The sequence below is a fragment of the Copidosoma floridanum genome, unplaced genomic scaffold, assembly GCF_036245765.1.
Source record: "Copidosoma floridanum isolate Cflo_tuat_1 unplaced genomic scaffold, Cflo_Japanese_pri ptg000005l, whole genome shotgun sequence".
Lineage (NCBI taxonomy): Eukaryota > Metazoa > Arthropoda > Insecta > Hymenoptera > Encyrtidae > Copidosoma > Copidosoma floridanum.
This window is the reverse complement of record NW_028321882.1, coordinates 13,264,942-13,279,485: the sequence shown is the minus strand read 5'-3', so window position 1 is coordinate 13,279,485 and position 14,544 is coordinate 13,264,942. Positions and strand designations below refer to the sequence as shown.

Here is a 14,544-nt window from a genome sequence, read left to right as displayed (position 1 = left end):
TAAAAGCTCTTTGGCAGCTCTTTTTTGAGTGGGCCCATAATCGCGTCTTGTAAGGTTCCAATAATTATGTAGCCTACCTGTTCGGATTGGTCCCCAGACGACGTAAGCGTAAGCTGCTGCTAAAGCTCGTGGTAAACAAAGATTAACATTGTTATTGATGGTTAGTATTGATTTTTTTCGTACATCGTTCTCAGTTAAAGCTACATGTCCTCTTCCACTGATACCACTTATAATGGCACAATTAATTGACAAACTGTCATTGATTTTTAAGTCACTCGAGCTCTGCACGGCATTAAATAATACATCCCATGCATCTTTAACAATAAAATTTCGAGTAGGCCTAAAAGATATCCACAATGGCCAAAGATGAAACATTTACGAATTTATAGTAACATCTATAAAGTTTCCAGAATTACTTTTTTCGACTAAATGATTATGTAAATCATTCATACAATCGTTAAGCCATGCGTACATATTAACATTTAGGGGCGGTCTCGCCAATCTACCTTGGATTTCTCGTCCTTCATAATTAAATCGACGATATCGTCTAGTTGTTATGTTTCCGATGATAAAACGTGGACGCTCCTTTTTGTCATCATGCAACGGTAATTCTTAAAAAACGTTTTGAATTTTTAAAAATAACTAGAAAAAAGATGTTTATTATAATATTTACTATTATCCTCGCTACTGTTGCTGCTACTACTTCTACTACTGCTACTACTGCAACTACTGCTGCTACTACTACTACAACTACTACTACTACTACTACTACTACTACTACTACTACTACTACTACTACTACTACTACTACTACTACTACTTCTACTACTACTATTCCATTGGCGGCGCCGGGTCCGAACCGCGAAGTCTTTTTAACGCAATCCGGTAGCCCAGGCCCCACGTGTCCTTGTCCACCTCGGCGATGAGCTCGCGCCAGCATCGGTTCTTGCTCACCTTGATCGCCCTCACCAGCACTTTTTTTGCTTCCTTGTACGTGGCAGCAGCTGCCCTGGCGCCTTCGCGAGTTCTGTGTCGCTGTGCAAGACGCCGTAGATGCTGCGCCTCTCTGCGCAAGTCAGCAATGTCCTCTGTCCACCAGTAGCACGAACGTCGACCCCTCCCAGCAGACCTTTTGGGCATACACGCGTCGCACCATTTCTTGACCCGTCTCGTAGTGCTACTCACGAGTGCCTCAGCCTCCACTTGATGATTGATGTTGTTTAAATCGGCTGGAGGCGGCGCGCCAACCATGGCTTTCAGTAGCAGATCTCGGTTGAGTTTTGCAACGTTTCACCCGTTAACGCGCCTTCGGCTTACATCTCGCGAAGTTGCACCACGATCCTCGTGTATCACGAAGCTGACGTACTGGTGATAACTGGCCGTGTAGTCCTCCAGGACTTGCCAGTCGGAGACCCGTGCCGCCATTTCTGACAACACCAGCGTGAGATCGATGATCGTTCCCCAGTTGCCAGGTCGCCTGAACGTTGCTGAACCACCAGAGTTCATGACGATGAGATCCAGCCTTGCAGCCATCTCTAACACCGCCCGTCCTCTAGGGTCGGTTCTTGGCTCCCCCCAAGCGATGGCCTTGGAGTTAAAGTCGCCGGCCAGGACTACATCACCACTTTCCCTGCACACTCGAACGGTATCCTCGAGCTTAGCAAGCCGATCTCTAAAGACACCAATCGAAATGTTAGGGGATATGTAGCAACTCACATAGAAAGCACTCCCACACCTGATCCACACGAACCCGTCTCCACCTCCAGTGTCGGATACGGAGAACTTCTCGCTGCGAATCAGGATGGCTGCGCATTTTGTCCTGTCGCAGTACCAGCCCTGGCCCCGTGGCGTGCGGGATGGCTCACTTATGAAGAGCATATCCACACCCCGGGCACGGGAAAACTGGTCCAGCAAATCGTGCGCGAGCACGGTCCTATCAAGATTCACCTGCAGGATCAGCGCCATTTCCTCAAAGCTATTCCTACAGCCGCCCGTAGGGCTCCACACCTGGCAGACCCAGCAACATGTCTGGTATCCGGCCTCGGGTTCACGTTCTCGCACAGGTAGCAGCTCGCTTCTTTTTGCGAGCAGCTCCTTGCCACGTGACCCTTCTTGCCACACCTGAAGCATGCCCCGGCTCTGTCAGGCCCGCCACACTGGTGAGAGATGTGGCCAAACCCAAGGCACCTGTAGCAACACTCGGCCCTAGTCTTGGGCCGAATCCTGCAGTTGACCCAGCCAAGCCGCAGGTGGTCCATTTTATCGAGGGCCGCCGCTGCAGACGCAGGGGCCTCAATATAGGCGACCCTGTTTCCTCTGGTCGTTCTCGACGAAAGCCGCACGACCATCTCTGGTAGAGCAGCCCCGTCGAGACTACCCTTCATCGCCGCCGTAACCTCCTCTTCGGTCACCGTCGGGTCCACATCTCGGATTTCCCAGACAAGACGTGGGACGAGGGTGCGAACGCCGCCAGCATCCGCCACAGTGCTTTTTAACGCTGCCGCGAACGCATCGCGACGCTCAGCGTTGGCCTTTCGCACTTCGACGAGGACTCCACCCGTCCTCGTCTCTCTGACCGATGCCACCCCCACCCCGAGCTCGTCCAGGCTCACCTTTTTCGTCTGGGCCAGGACCTCGGCGTACTTTTTACCCTCAGCTGGCTTGATGAGGATTGCCTCTGGCCTGGCCCTCCGATGCGGCTTCCCAGCGTTGCCAGGAGGCAGGCACCCCTCCGGAATTTTTTTCGGATTAGCGCCCTCCTCTTTCTCCATCTCCTTCTTTTTTTTCTTTCTTTTTTTATAGACGGTCTTCTACTTCTTTCGATTAGAAGGATCACCGTCTCCATTTCCTTCCTTTGCAGGCGGGGTCCGTTCCTTCTTATCCGGACTGGACTCCAACCGCCGCGTCTTTTTTTTCGGCGGTCGCGCCGGAAAAGTGGGACTCGGAGAGCTCCCCACATCCTTCCTCTTTTTCTCCCCTGAAGGAGTCGAAAAGAGAGATGGGGACCCCGATCCCCCCTCCCCAGCCGCTACATTATCCAACTTCCTTTGGAGGCTCTGAGCCGCGGACAGGGCATCCTCTACTCCAGTTCTTATGTCCCTCTGGGTGGTCCCGTATTTTTTAACAAGACCACCCAGCTTGACCAAAACCTGCAGCAAGTTGTAGAAGATAGCCTCTTCCTGGTACTCCTCTCCCACTGCGTTGCCATGGCCTTCACCACCCTCACGTATCGAACCCTTTCCCAAAACCCTTAAAATATTCACCTTCATTTTGTTCCCACGAGTAGCTAGGGAAATAAAAGTCCGCCGACACAGAGCCCCGCGTGTGCCGGTAAGGCTAAGTACTCGTGGAGGTCGCCAGGTATCCACGAGGCACCGTTTCTTAGAAAGAGTTGTCTCTTGCCTCTTTCCGGAGCATCCCGCTAGAAGGGGGAGGACATAAGTGTAGGATAGGTACCTCTCTTCACTCTCGAGGAATTGAGGTCGGTGGCATCGGGGACGCCGGGGCGAAAAGCCCCTGGTCCGGACGGGGTGCCGTCCGAAGTCCTTAAGATAATAGCTGCGGGAAAGCCACACGTTTTGTTGGACATGTTTAATGCGTGCCTGCGCGTTGGACTGTTCAGCAGGCGTTAAAAGATCCAAAGGCTCGTTCTTCTGGACAAGGGCAAACCACCCCCCCTGGTCCCGTCGTCATTCCGACTCTTAGGTATGTTAAACAATGCTGGAAAAATGCTAGAGAGGCTGATCAGAACTCGCTTGGGAGGAGAAGTCAGCCTCTCAGAAAATATGTATGGGTTCCGTAGGGGGCGATCGACGGTTATGGCTGTGGCCGAGGTCCTCGGGTCGGTCGAGGAGGCATGGAAACCCTCTCATAAGACGAGGAGCGTCTGTGTCCTGGCGACTCTTGACGTGAAGAATGCTTCTAACTCGGCGAAATGGTCTGACATAATGAGGGCCCTGAAGCGCCAGAATGTACCGGACTACCTGAGAAAGATCCTGGACAGTTACCTCCAGGATCGAGTACTCCGGTACGACACGAAGAATGGACCAAAAGAGAGGCGTCTGACGTCGGGAGTCGCTCAGGGATCTGTCCTTGATCCTGATCTCTGGAACCTGGTCTACGACGAACTTTTGTGCCTTGGAATGCCTCCGGGGGTCAAGCTGACGGGCTTTGCTGACGACATAGCATTGCACGTCACAGCGAGATCGTGAGAGGAGGCCGAGCGCAAAATACGGTGGGCGGTCGCGATAGTGTCGGAGTGGCTCCGGGATCACGGTTTTATGCTAGCTGTAGGAAAAACGGAGATGGTCGTCCTCACCAGGCAGAGGTGGTTCGGGGGTGACTTTTGCCTAAGCGTTGCGGGTGGGGTAATCTGCGCGAGCCCGGTGGTGCGCTACCTCGGAGTGTGGATCGATTCACGACTCACCTTCGGGGAGCACATCAGAAGAGCAGCCGATAAAGCCGCTGGGGTCCCTGCGGCGCTTTCACGGTTAATGCCGAACGTTGGGGGCCCGCGGGAAGCCAAAAGACGGCTCCTTGCGTCGGTCTCCAACTCGATCCTGCTGTACGGTGTGGAGGTGTGGGCGGACGCACTTGCGAGGAAGGATCTCCGAGAGCGCCTAACCTCGGTGCAGCGCATCGGATCCTTAAGAATCGCGTGTGCCTACCGCACGGTCTCCTCCGCTGCCGCTATGGTGATAGCACGAACGATACCCGTTGTGTTGCTTGCGCGGGAGCGGCGAAGGAAATTCCTGGGCTCCGGCGACCAAAGCGATAGCGACAGACGGGAGGAAACGTTGACGACGTGGCAACAGGAGTGGGATCAGGCTGTAGTGGGTAGATGGACGTACCGCCTGATTCCGGACCTGCGGCCATGGGTGGAGAGAGGGCATGGGGAGGTAAACTACCACCTCACCCAGTTTCTCTCCAGGCATGGTCAGTTCGATGCCTATCTTCACCGCATGGCAGTGAAGGCATCTCCTAGATGTTCTTACTGCCCTGCGTTGGATGATACCGTCGAACATACGTTTTTCGTGTGTGAGAGATGGCACTGTGAGCGCCAGGGGCTGGTGGACAAGATCGGCGTGGCACCCGCTCCCGAAACCATCATCTCCGATATGATCAGCAGCAAGGAGGGGTGGACGGCAGTGAATGGTTTCATCGGGTCAGTCCTCCGGCAGAAGAAAGGAGAGGAAAAAGCCGCCGTGCAGGTAGCAGGGGCCCCTGAGTAAAGGATGTGGACTCAGGCTGCGATGAGTATTTATACTCATCAGCAGGTTGAAGCATCATTGAAGCGCTAGAAGACAGGTGCCGGTCCTCAGGGACCCCGAGTCCTTTTCAGGACTCGAGAGGACTGGCTCCTCTAGCAACTGGTGGCAAGCTTGCTCGTTAATGCTGTGAGACGCGATGGTCTCCCTGGTGGCTCCACCCTGAAGTAATGCTAACGCGGTTCCGGGGTGGATCAAAAGCCACGCGACATGGGGGGGGGTTTTAGTGGGTATGGGTGGTCTAATAAAAAAAATCCATTGAGTCCTACACTACCGCTGTCCCTGCGGTGTGCCTCAATGCATTTCCCCTCCCTCCACAAAAAAAAAAAAAAAAAAAAAAAAAAAAAAAAAAAAAAAAAAAAAAAAAAAAAACTACTACTACTATTAATACTTAATAGTTTTTCATCATCACCACTAAAATCTCCGTATATCGGTCGACTTAAGCCGCTTGTCGATGGTTGTGGATTTTCCTCTGCGAGTAAAAATGTAAAAATTATACCTGATCAATCAATAAAGTTATACAGTCTGCTCACCACTTATAGTGGTCGATGTACATTCCATGATTGTATCAACATTGAAAATTAATTCGTCCCTGAGTGTGTCATCATGCATTTGTCTTATCACTAGGTATAACTAAATTTTTAATGACTGAAAGTGAACAAAAGCAATTATTTTAAGGTTTACTTACGGTAACAGAGCACGATTTTTTCCGCCAATTGGTGATTACGATTGACAAATTTTTGAACAGCTTTTACAGCAGTTTCGTGAACGACTGTATTACTGAAAAGATTCCGTTTAAAAATGTCACTGAGGGTTTGTATTCGTCAATGAAAAAGAAGAAAATACAACTTTTTGAGTTATATTGATCGATAATGATTGAAAATTACTACTCCAGGTGCTACCACACATAGTACGAATGTGTGGTTCACGAACGAGTGCAAAGCGTAGTGAACATCTAAGTACGCTTATTAAATAAGCTTTCGTATTAGGTTCCATTGTTAATGTTGAAACAATACTGAGGGCTGAACGTCTTTTTTGTGCTATTAATATTATATTTTTTCAAGAAATTGTAATTCATCGACTTTTTCCCTCGTGAGTCGGAAGACGTCTTATTTTATTAATCATCAAAAGAATCGTTGCTTTACTTCAAGGAATGTGCTGACTCTTGTATATAATAAATCAAACACTTCGTTTTTGAAATAAATGACAAAAGTTGTCCTATTTCACATAATAATCAGCTGCCTCCTTATTTTTTTAGGAATGTGCTGTTTATTTTTTACACAATATCCATCACCTTGATTTCTCAAGAATTTGAGAAGAACAGTTATAAAACAATCGTTACCTTATATTACATAGTGGGAATTCGACGTCTTACTTTCAGAAATGTGCTGACTTTTGTTCTTAGAGTGTTGATGTGCTATGTCGACGCGTGGCTCACTAAAAAACGATTTCATTTCTCGTGCGATCTTTCTCTGATCTCACATCTATGTATAATTATTTTCATACCTAGCATTTTTGCACTGTGCTGGGGGGAGAAGGGGTGTAAGGTACGAAGATTTTGCAACATTGTGTGAAAAATGATTTACGAACTTAGAGAAAAAGAAGTCAGTTACTATAGTGCTTCCTACTGAGTCAACGGACCTTTTTGAAGGTGCGACTGTAAGTTATGAACAAGATCATCTGGTAATACAATAAGCCTACATACCACCATCTGTGCGGACGTTTTTCTACTTACAACATTTACGTCGATTACGGGAATACCCGTTTAGCTGACCATCAGTGACTAATGTGCTAATGAAAGTGCTAGTATACGAAAATCAACATCGCTATTATCAGGGTACGTCATTTCGTTCCCCGATTTGCAAACAATGTGGCTGCAAGAGTAAATATCTGATAATCTAATGTGGTACACATACAACTACGCTGTGGTTGTACCCTGGAGTGATCCGTATTTAATGTTTGTTTATTTTGAAGAAAACCAATGGACAAATATTTATGCTGCAAAGATGGAATATTCTGGAAACATTATTGGTAATTAATTAGAGCTGCAGTATCAGCAGCATCAATAAAGTAATTGATAAATAATTTTGTGGAGAATCCATACAGTGTAACGTATAAAAACTATAATAAAAACCATGAAATACTATGTAAATTTTTAATGTATATCGCAGTATTATGACATATAATACTTAATACATAATACATATGATAAAATAAGAACTGTGTAAAATTATTCTTATAACGAACAATACTTGTTAATAAATTGTAGTTATACATATTTCAAAAATTTTTAAAAAATTTGAAATACCCACGGTGTGACTCCGTTTATTTTTACCTAATTATTACAAAGAAACAAATTGCGAGATCAAATTGCGACCATCCAAGCAATATACTTCGTATGTTATAGAATACTTATTGTATTGCACATCATCGATGTCCACGTCTCCAAGATTTAGTATGTCTCATTCTCTCTCTCTCTCCGCATCTCTCTCTTTTTCTCTCTTTCTGCAGAGTTTAGATTTCGCATGCTCTTCCCTCCGCTCGACAATTTTTCATGCTCTTACCTCACAAATACTTACATGCAACACTGAAGCTTTGTCAAAGCAGACCCATACCCGAGTGGTGGGGGTTCGTTTTGACGGGCCAAAGTGTTGCAACAACTACTAAGACGTGTTCTTAATATACAGAAAGCTCAAATAACAAGAGAAGATTGTACGTAACTTTTATGCGTATGTGAAAGCTTTAAGGTGAATGTTTCATAATATCTTCACATGATATAACCAGCCTCTTTGTAACAATGCACGTATTTATTAAAATTATACATTATATGTATTAATGCACAAATCGTATTGAATGTATAAATAAATAATTTACTTGCGCGTTAATTGTCTACTTCTAATAACGTATCCCGATTTCAAAATTTGTAATTAACACATTAATTTATTATATTAAAAATTGATCGTAGGATCTCCGAAAAGATTGATTTCAAAATTTGTAAACTTACTGCCACACTTGAACTTGTATTTGGCGTTATTTTATTGCTGATGCAAGCTTTGATCATCACTGACCCAAAAAATTCTGTCACACTTGTCAGAAAAAAGGCAATTTGTCACTGTTGTATTGTTTATTTCTAATACATCAAGTCATAACATGTAACATCATCACACAAGCCTACTGTTTTGCTGTCAATGCAGTCTGCAAAAATATTGCTTATTAGTTAACCTAATTCAACCAAAGACCTCTTTTACTTGCTCTGACTCTATAAAAACCCACTATCAAGAGAATATATAGCTTTCTCGACGTCTGTCACCTGTCCTCCAAAGTTTTAGTCTATTTTTGACTCCCACGACTCATAAGTACCTTGAACACGTAAGGCATAACGTGTTGGCTAAGGCAACTACGGTGCAGTTCAAGAGTATCAATAATATCGGACTACGCTAAGAAGCAAGGTATAACAAAGAAGGCCCGCCGAAAGTGGTTCCGGCAATAGCAGAATGAGCAGAAACCGTAACATCTTACAGGCCACGAACTTTTTCGTGTAGTTTAAAAAGTTACTGGAAATAACTGCGTGAAGCATGAGACAACCTCGAAGCAGCAGTAACAGCGATCAGTGATAGATGTAAGTTATTTATCGGTAATACAATCAACATCAAAATATTGTTAAAGTGATCTGAATGGACTGTTCCTAAGAAAATAAGTGTTTTTAATTGTTTTATCAAAAGAATGAAGAATTTAACATTAATGCAAATCATCCATATTGTTTGAATAATTATTTTCACTTGACTGAAAAAAACGAACAAATTTTACGAGCTGAATCCTAAGAGACCCATAAATAACACTAAAACAAAACGGTGAAGACCATACCTTCAACAAGTCCGGTCGTGACAAATGTGCATTCCTTGTGTGTTCTTTAAGTCTTCATTTTGTTAATAAAAAAAATATCATTATTATTTAAATGAATGATATATGAATAAATTAAGAAAAAAAATAAATAAAAACGGTTGGAAAAAGTGGAGAAAACTCGTCAGTGGACGACTCTCGTATACAACAGTTTTTAAATGTTTTACAAGGATTAAGGGAAAATAATTTATTAATGTGCATAAATTCAGCATCTTAACACATACCTTTCTATGACAGATACTCAACTTCTTCAAAACACTTCTTACAAAATGTAGAAAATGGACGAACTCTTATAACAGCCACTCAAAGATCTATGAACCTTCACACAGTTATTTCTAGACTTAAAGGCAAAGCTGGAGAGAGTTTATAAGGTTCTACTTTTGCATCAATTGATTAGTTAAAAAAACATCTGAATGAAAAACATGGCAGAACTTCTGAATACTACAAAAAAACAAAACGAAACAGTTCGAAATTTTTATCATACAATAATTTTCCATACATATTTTACTTTAACAGCTCTTTTAACTGAAGTACATAATGACAAACTCAAGGCAACACAAAAACCACAACTTAAAAAATTATCACTACCAACGTTTATTGATGGCTTACCTGACTGGTAAAAATCAAGTATAGCACTTTTCAAACCTAAGGATATCCACGAAGCGTTAAAAGCTGCTTTACTTACTAAACGCACTTCCCCACCAGTAAGGCCTCAGTATACTATCAGGGCAAGTACATTTACAAAGCTGTACCCATGACCTCTACGTCTACGACTCCTTAATCTTTGGTACCGTACGTTACGGAAATTCCTGTTCCTGTCTCTACTCAGTTCAACCACCAAAAAAAGTACGTCAGTTTTGAAAATTTATTGACTCACAATAAAAAATTCTTTCCTGCATACTTACGATAACAATGATGTCAAGATGACTCAACCAAAATTCAACGAGTATGGTCGAAAATTTGTACAGTCTGCACTTAGCTACGGACCTTAACGCCGATCAAGTACTACAGTACCAAGCCATACAGCACCACCACTCTGGGATAATCAACCTAATCACTGTAATTACCCTCCAAATTTCCAAGAATTTTGAAATTTTCAATTACCACCCTTTCATTTACCCTACTACCCACAAATGTATTATCTCTTTCCTCATACTCAAGGCTAAACTTACCATCAATAAGCCCCAATTTTTTACTACAAACAAAAACAGTATCAAAATCATAATCAAGAACAATACTGAGACTCTCGCCCTAACTCTCCAAAAAACAAGAACGGGACTCGCCGTTTGGACGCAACTGCGAGTTTCAATCTGATCAAGCATTCAACATCAATAATGGCAATGAATTGTACAGAGCCTTCCGAGAAACAACAGTAGGAAATTTGGCAATAGTTAAGTTACATCGTGAAACATTTCAAAAAGATTCGGAAATTTTTTTATTAGATTCAGGCACAGAAATAAATGTCATCAGTTATAATGCATTAAGGAACGGCACAGAAGTCAATTTTGATAATACAATTAAGTAAGAACGAATAGCTCCGCAGCGAATGTACACAAGAGGTATCGTAACGGTAAATTTATTTCATACAGATTACGAATTTCACGTTGTGAGTCCAGAATCACCAATAAATAATGTATGTACCTTAGAAGATCCGTTCGTTATGCAAAAAAATTCTAGAAGTGATTATGGATTAAATGCAGTAATAGTAGGAAGCAAAACAATCGAATTTATACCTTCATTATACTAATATAATAAAATAAATTATATAAAATTAGTTAAAAAACAAAAAAAAACTTTAAGACTAAAAATTTCACAAAATTTTGAATGAATTTTTGAACAATTTATCTGTTCATTCCACAACAAAGATAAAATACTTACACCCCTACGCAATACTATTTATTAGAATCTTTAAGGTTTTAAGATAAAAAAAAACAGGAGTTATAATTCACCAGCCAGAACAAAAGTAGCTATTGAATTACCCACTAGAAACAAGATCAACGGCCATGCTCGTATTTAAAGTATTACTACTCTACTCGGAGTCTTTACAGGGGAGGCAGTAGTAGATTGCAAAAAAGGTCACTATTGTACAATAGCTGTAAGCACAAAAGATGAGCCAACAAAAACAGAAATACCCACACAAGAACTTAAGCATTTTGATGTGATTGAATCTGAAGACTTTTCCGACACTCACTCGATTTAACCGATATAAAAGATCGCATTAAATTTATAACAAATAAGCTAAACACTTCTTATGACTCAAAAGCTAGTCTATCAGAAATAAGAAAAATTGTAGAAAATCACGTTTACTTATCTTACATTCCAGGCGACCCAGCTCCTTGTTCTTCTATTATGATACATATAATACCTACGCCAGACAATCGTCCTGTGTATGTCAAACAGTACCGCTACCCCTTATCATTTTACCAAGAAACTAAAACTCAAATAAAAAAGATCTTAGCAGACGGTAAAACCATAAAATTAAGCAGCCCTAACAGTAGTTTTCTCTGGATAGTACCTAAGATGCAAGGACCTGATTAAACAAAAAGATAGAGATGAGTCATAGATTACCGAACACTAAACGAAAAAGCTATTGCTGATATTTATTTTCTACCAAACGTTACTTAAATATTAAAACAAATAGAAGGCTCAAGTTATCTCTTTATTTTTAATCTAGCCAGTGGTTTTCATTAAATAAAAGTTGATGCTGCAGGTAGACATAAAACTGCTTCTTGCACAACTGACGGTCATTATGAATATGTAGGAAAGCCATTTGGACTTTGCAATTTACCTGTGACATTTCAACAATTAATTGACGTAATTTTGTCAGAACTGCAAGGCATTGAGTTATTTATACTTCTTGATGACATAATTGTATGTTTAAAAACTTTAAAAGATCATGTGATAAAAATAACTCATTTATTTTAAAAACTTTTGAAATCAAAATCATAACTATGACTTAGCAGATGTGAATTGTGAATGCCTAAAGTAATTTATTTTGGACATAAAATAGGAAGCTACGGAGTCGAACTAAATGAAAAAAAATTAGAAGGTGTTAAAACATTTTCAAAACCAGAAAATCTAATAAATCTTAGATAATGTTAAGTACTAGCGGGCTATTACCGTCGTTTTGTCAAAAATTTTGCAGAAATCGCAGAGCCTTTGACGTCCTTGTTAAGTAACGTAGAGAAATTAAAGTGGACTGATACTCAGCAAAAAAATCTTTCAAGAGTTGAGGAAAATATTATGCAAAGCACCTCTGTGTAAGCTTGCGTTGATTTAAATAAGCCATTTATTTTAACAACAGACGCATCTTATATAGCTATTGGGGCCGTATTAAGCTAAGAAGATCCAGAAAAAGACCACTTAATTGCATATATGTTAAAAACTCTAAGTAAAGCTGAAAAAAATTATTCCACAACGTAAAAAGAGTGCTTAACAGTATTTGTAGCAGTCCAATACTTGGGACATTACTTATATGATAGAAAATTTACGATTTACGGAGATCATGAACCACTATCTCGGATTGAGTCCATCAAAGATCCTATAAGTAGGCTACATAGATGGAGAGCAAGACTTTGAGGTTACAGCTGTACTTCTGAATACAAACTTGGTAGACTGAAAACAAACGTAAACGCCTTAACAAGAAATCGAATAGAATGGAATATAGACGAAAATGATAAAGATGATTCTTTGGACAAAAAAATATTATTAAAAGCTCGTTTACTACCTATAAAACCTAAACAAACTAAAACTTAAATAGTTCGCCAAAATATGTTAAAAACCAATCAATCTCATTCCAATACTATTAAAAGCATACAATCAGCACCTAGAGTAAAAAAAAGAAAACCTAGAGATATACCATTAAAAGTACCTCGTGGTATAGAAGGTGGACAACGTAAACTAAATGCACCAATAATAGTGGAAAGATTAAAAGCGAGACACAGAAAAGATGCACCAAGAGTTTAAGTAAAAGATTCGTTATCTGAACCCGACACAGCGTCTATTTCACAGTTTAGTGATCCACAATTTGACGCCCCAATACCGTTACAAGAACGATCATTAATGCCCAGCGTACTAAATGTGCTTGCGAAAGGAACGCCTTAAAATATAATGGAAAACTCAAGTGATGGAAATTCGTTAATCAGTGAAATTGAAGAAATAATTTAAAAATTTAGGTTTTTCCCCAAGACGAACTAATATTTCAATTAAACCCAGTATATTTCGATCCTAAGACGTTAATCAAAAATCTGTGAAATTTCAACAAGATGAAGAATTTACTTCTTCTGAAAAAAAAACTTTAAATTTAACTACACTAAAACCAAAATTTTAATCTACTTTTCAACGCTCTGTACAAGATTAAGTAAACTTTACAAATAAAAATAAAGAGCAGTAATTGAATTCAAGAATTAATACTTACAGTTATAAAGATTGCGACAGAAAAAGATTGATTAAATAATGGAATGAAAACACATTAAGGTGGGATGGTTACAATAAGAAAAATAAAAAACCAAGTAACAGCGTTCTCGCAGACACACAATCTTTACCTACATCCCTTACCGAGCGTCATGACGGCAGTTACTTAAATCAGGAACAAAAACATTAACTTCCGATGTCACCTCAAACTCTAATCTCTCCCACTATAGTAATTGAATGGATCAATGAAACAATAAACAAATTTATCGATAACAGAAATCTCATAAGAGCCAGATCTCTAATTAAATCACACAGAAATGGTCCTACTAGAAATTAATTACAAAATTCGAATAATGAATAATACAAACAAGGTTCATTACCTACAAATCAAAACAGTTGTTAAAATAAAATGAAAATTTTTCTTTATCAAAAAACAGAAATTAAAACTGATCTCAACATCAAGAAAACTTCCAATCAAAATATTTTACTGCAAGCAAGCCATACAGCAGCGTTAGAATCCATACCACAAACTTGGAACTTGGCTCGTATCAAAAAATTTGTAAAAAATGCAAGTCCTGTTGAAATCCATCTAATCGAACTTATTTAATAAATAAATGAGCATTTATAAGTATTCATAAAAATTTAACTTACACCAAGGAAAATTACGTTCATTTTATTTCTGAAACTGTAGATTTAAAATCTATAAACAGTAAGCTACTATCAGATATAGGAGCTATATCAAAAGAAGAATTATTAGACATTCAACCAAAATTGGGAAATTTTATCACTACAAAAAACTGAAATCGCTACATATTTTCACTAATCGTGAACAAAAACAAAATTAATGAAATAAAACCTAGCATTTTACGAACCTGCTTTAAATCTTGCATATGCTTTATCATTAGAGGAAGTTAAAACTGCTCGTATTTCTAAAAAATGTGAACTTACGGATAATCTCACTAGG

At 40.6% G+C, this 14,544-nt stretch overlaps 1 protein-coding gene across 1 annotated transcript; it reads right to left on the bottom strand.

The window, feature by feature from the left end:
• Positions 1–1,290: 1,290 nt before the first annotated feature.
• On the bottom strand, positions 1,291–1,878 carry LOC149375696 (uncharacterized). The gene has a single exon (XM_089598127.1). It carries the CDS (start codon positions 1,876–1,878, stop codon positions 1,291–1,293), a length of 588 nt encoding a protein of 195 aa, XP_089454253.1.
• Between the last annotated feature and the right edge of the window lie 12,666 nt (positions 1,879–14,544).

Coding starts and splice junctions, on each gene's coding strand:
- LOC149375696 (XM_089598127.1), bottom strand. CDS start 1,878: ATGCTCTTCATAAGTGAGCCATCCCGCACGCCACGGGGCCAGGGCTGG.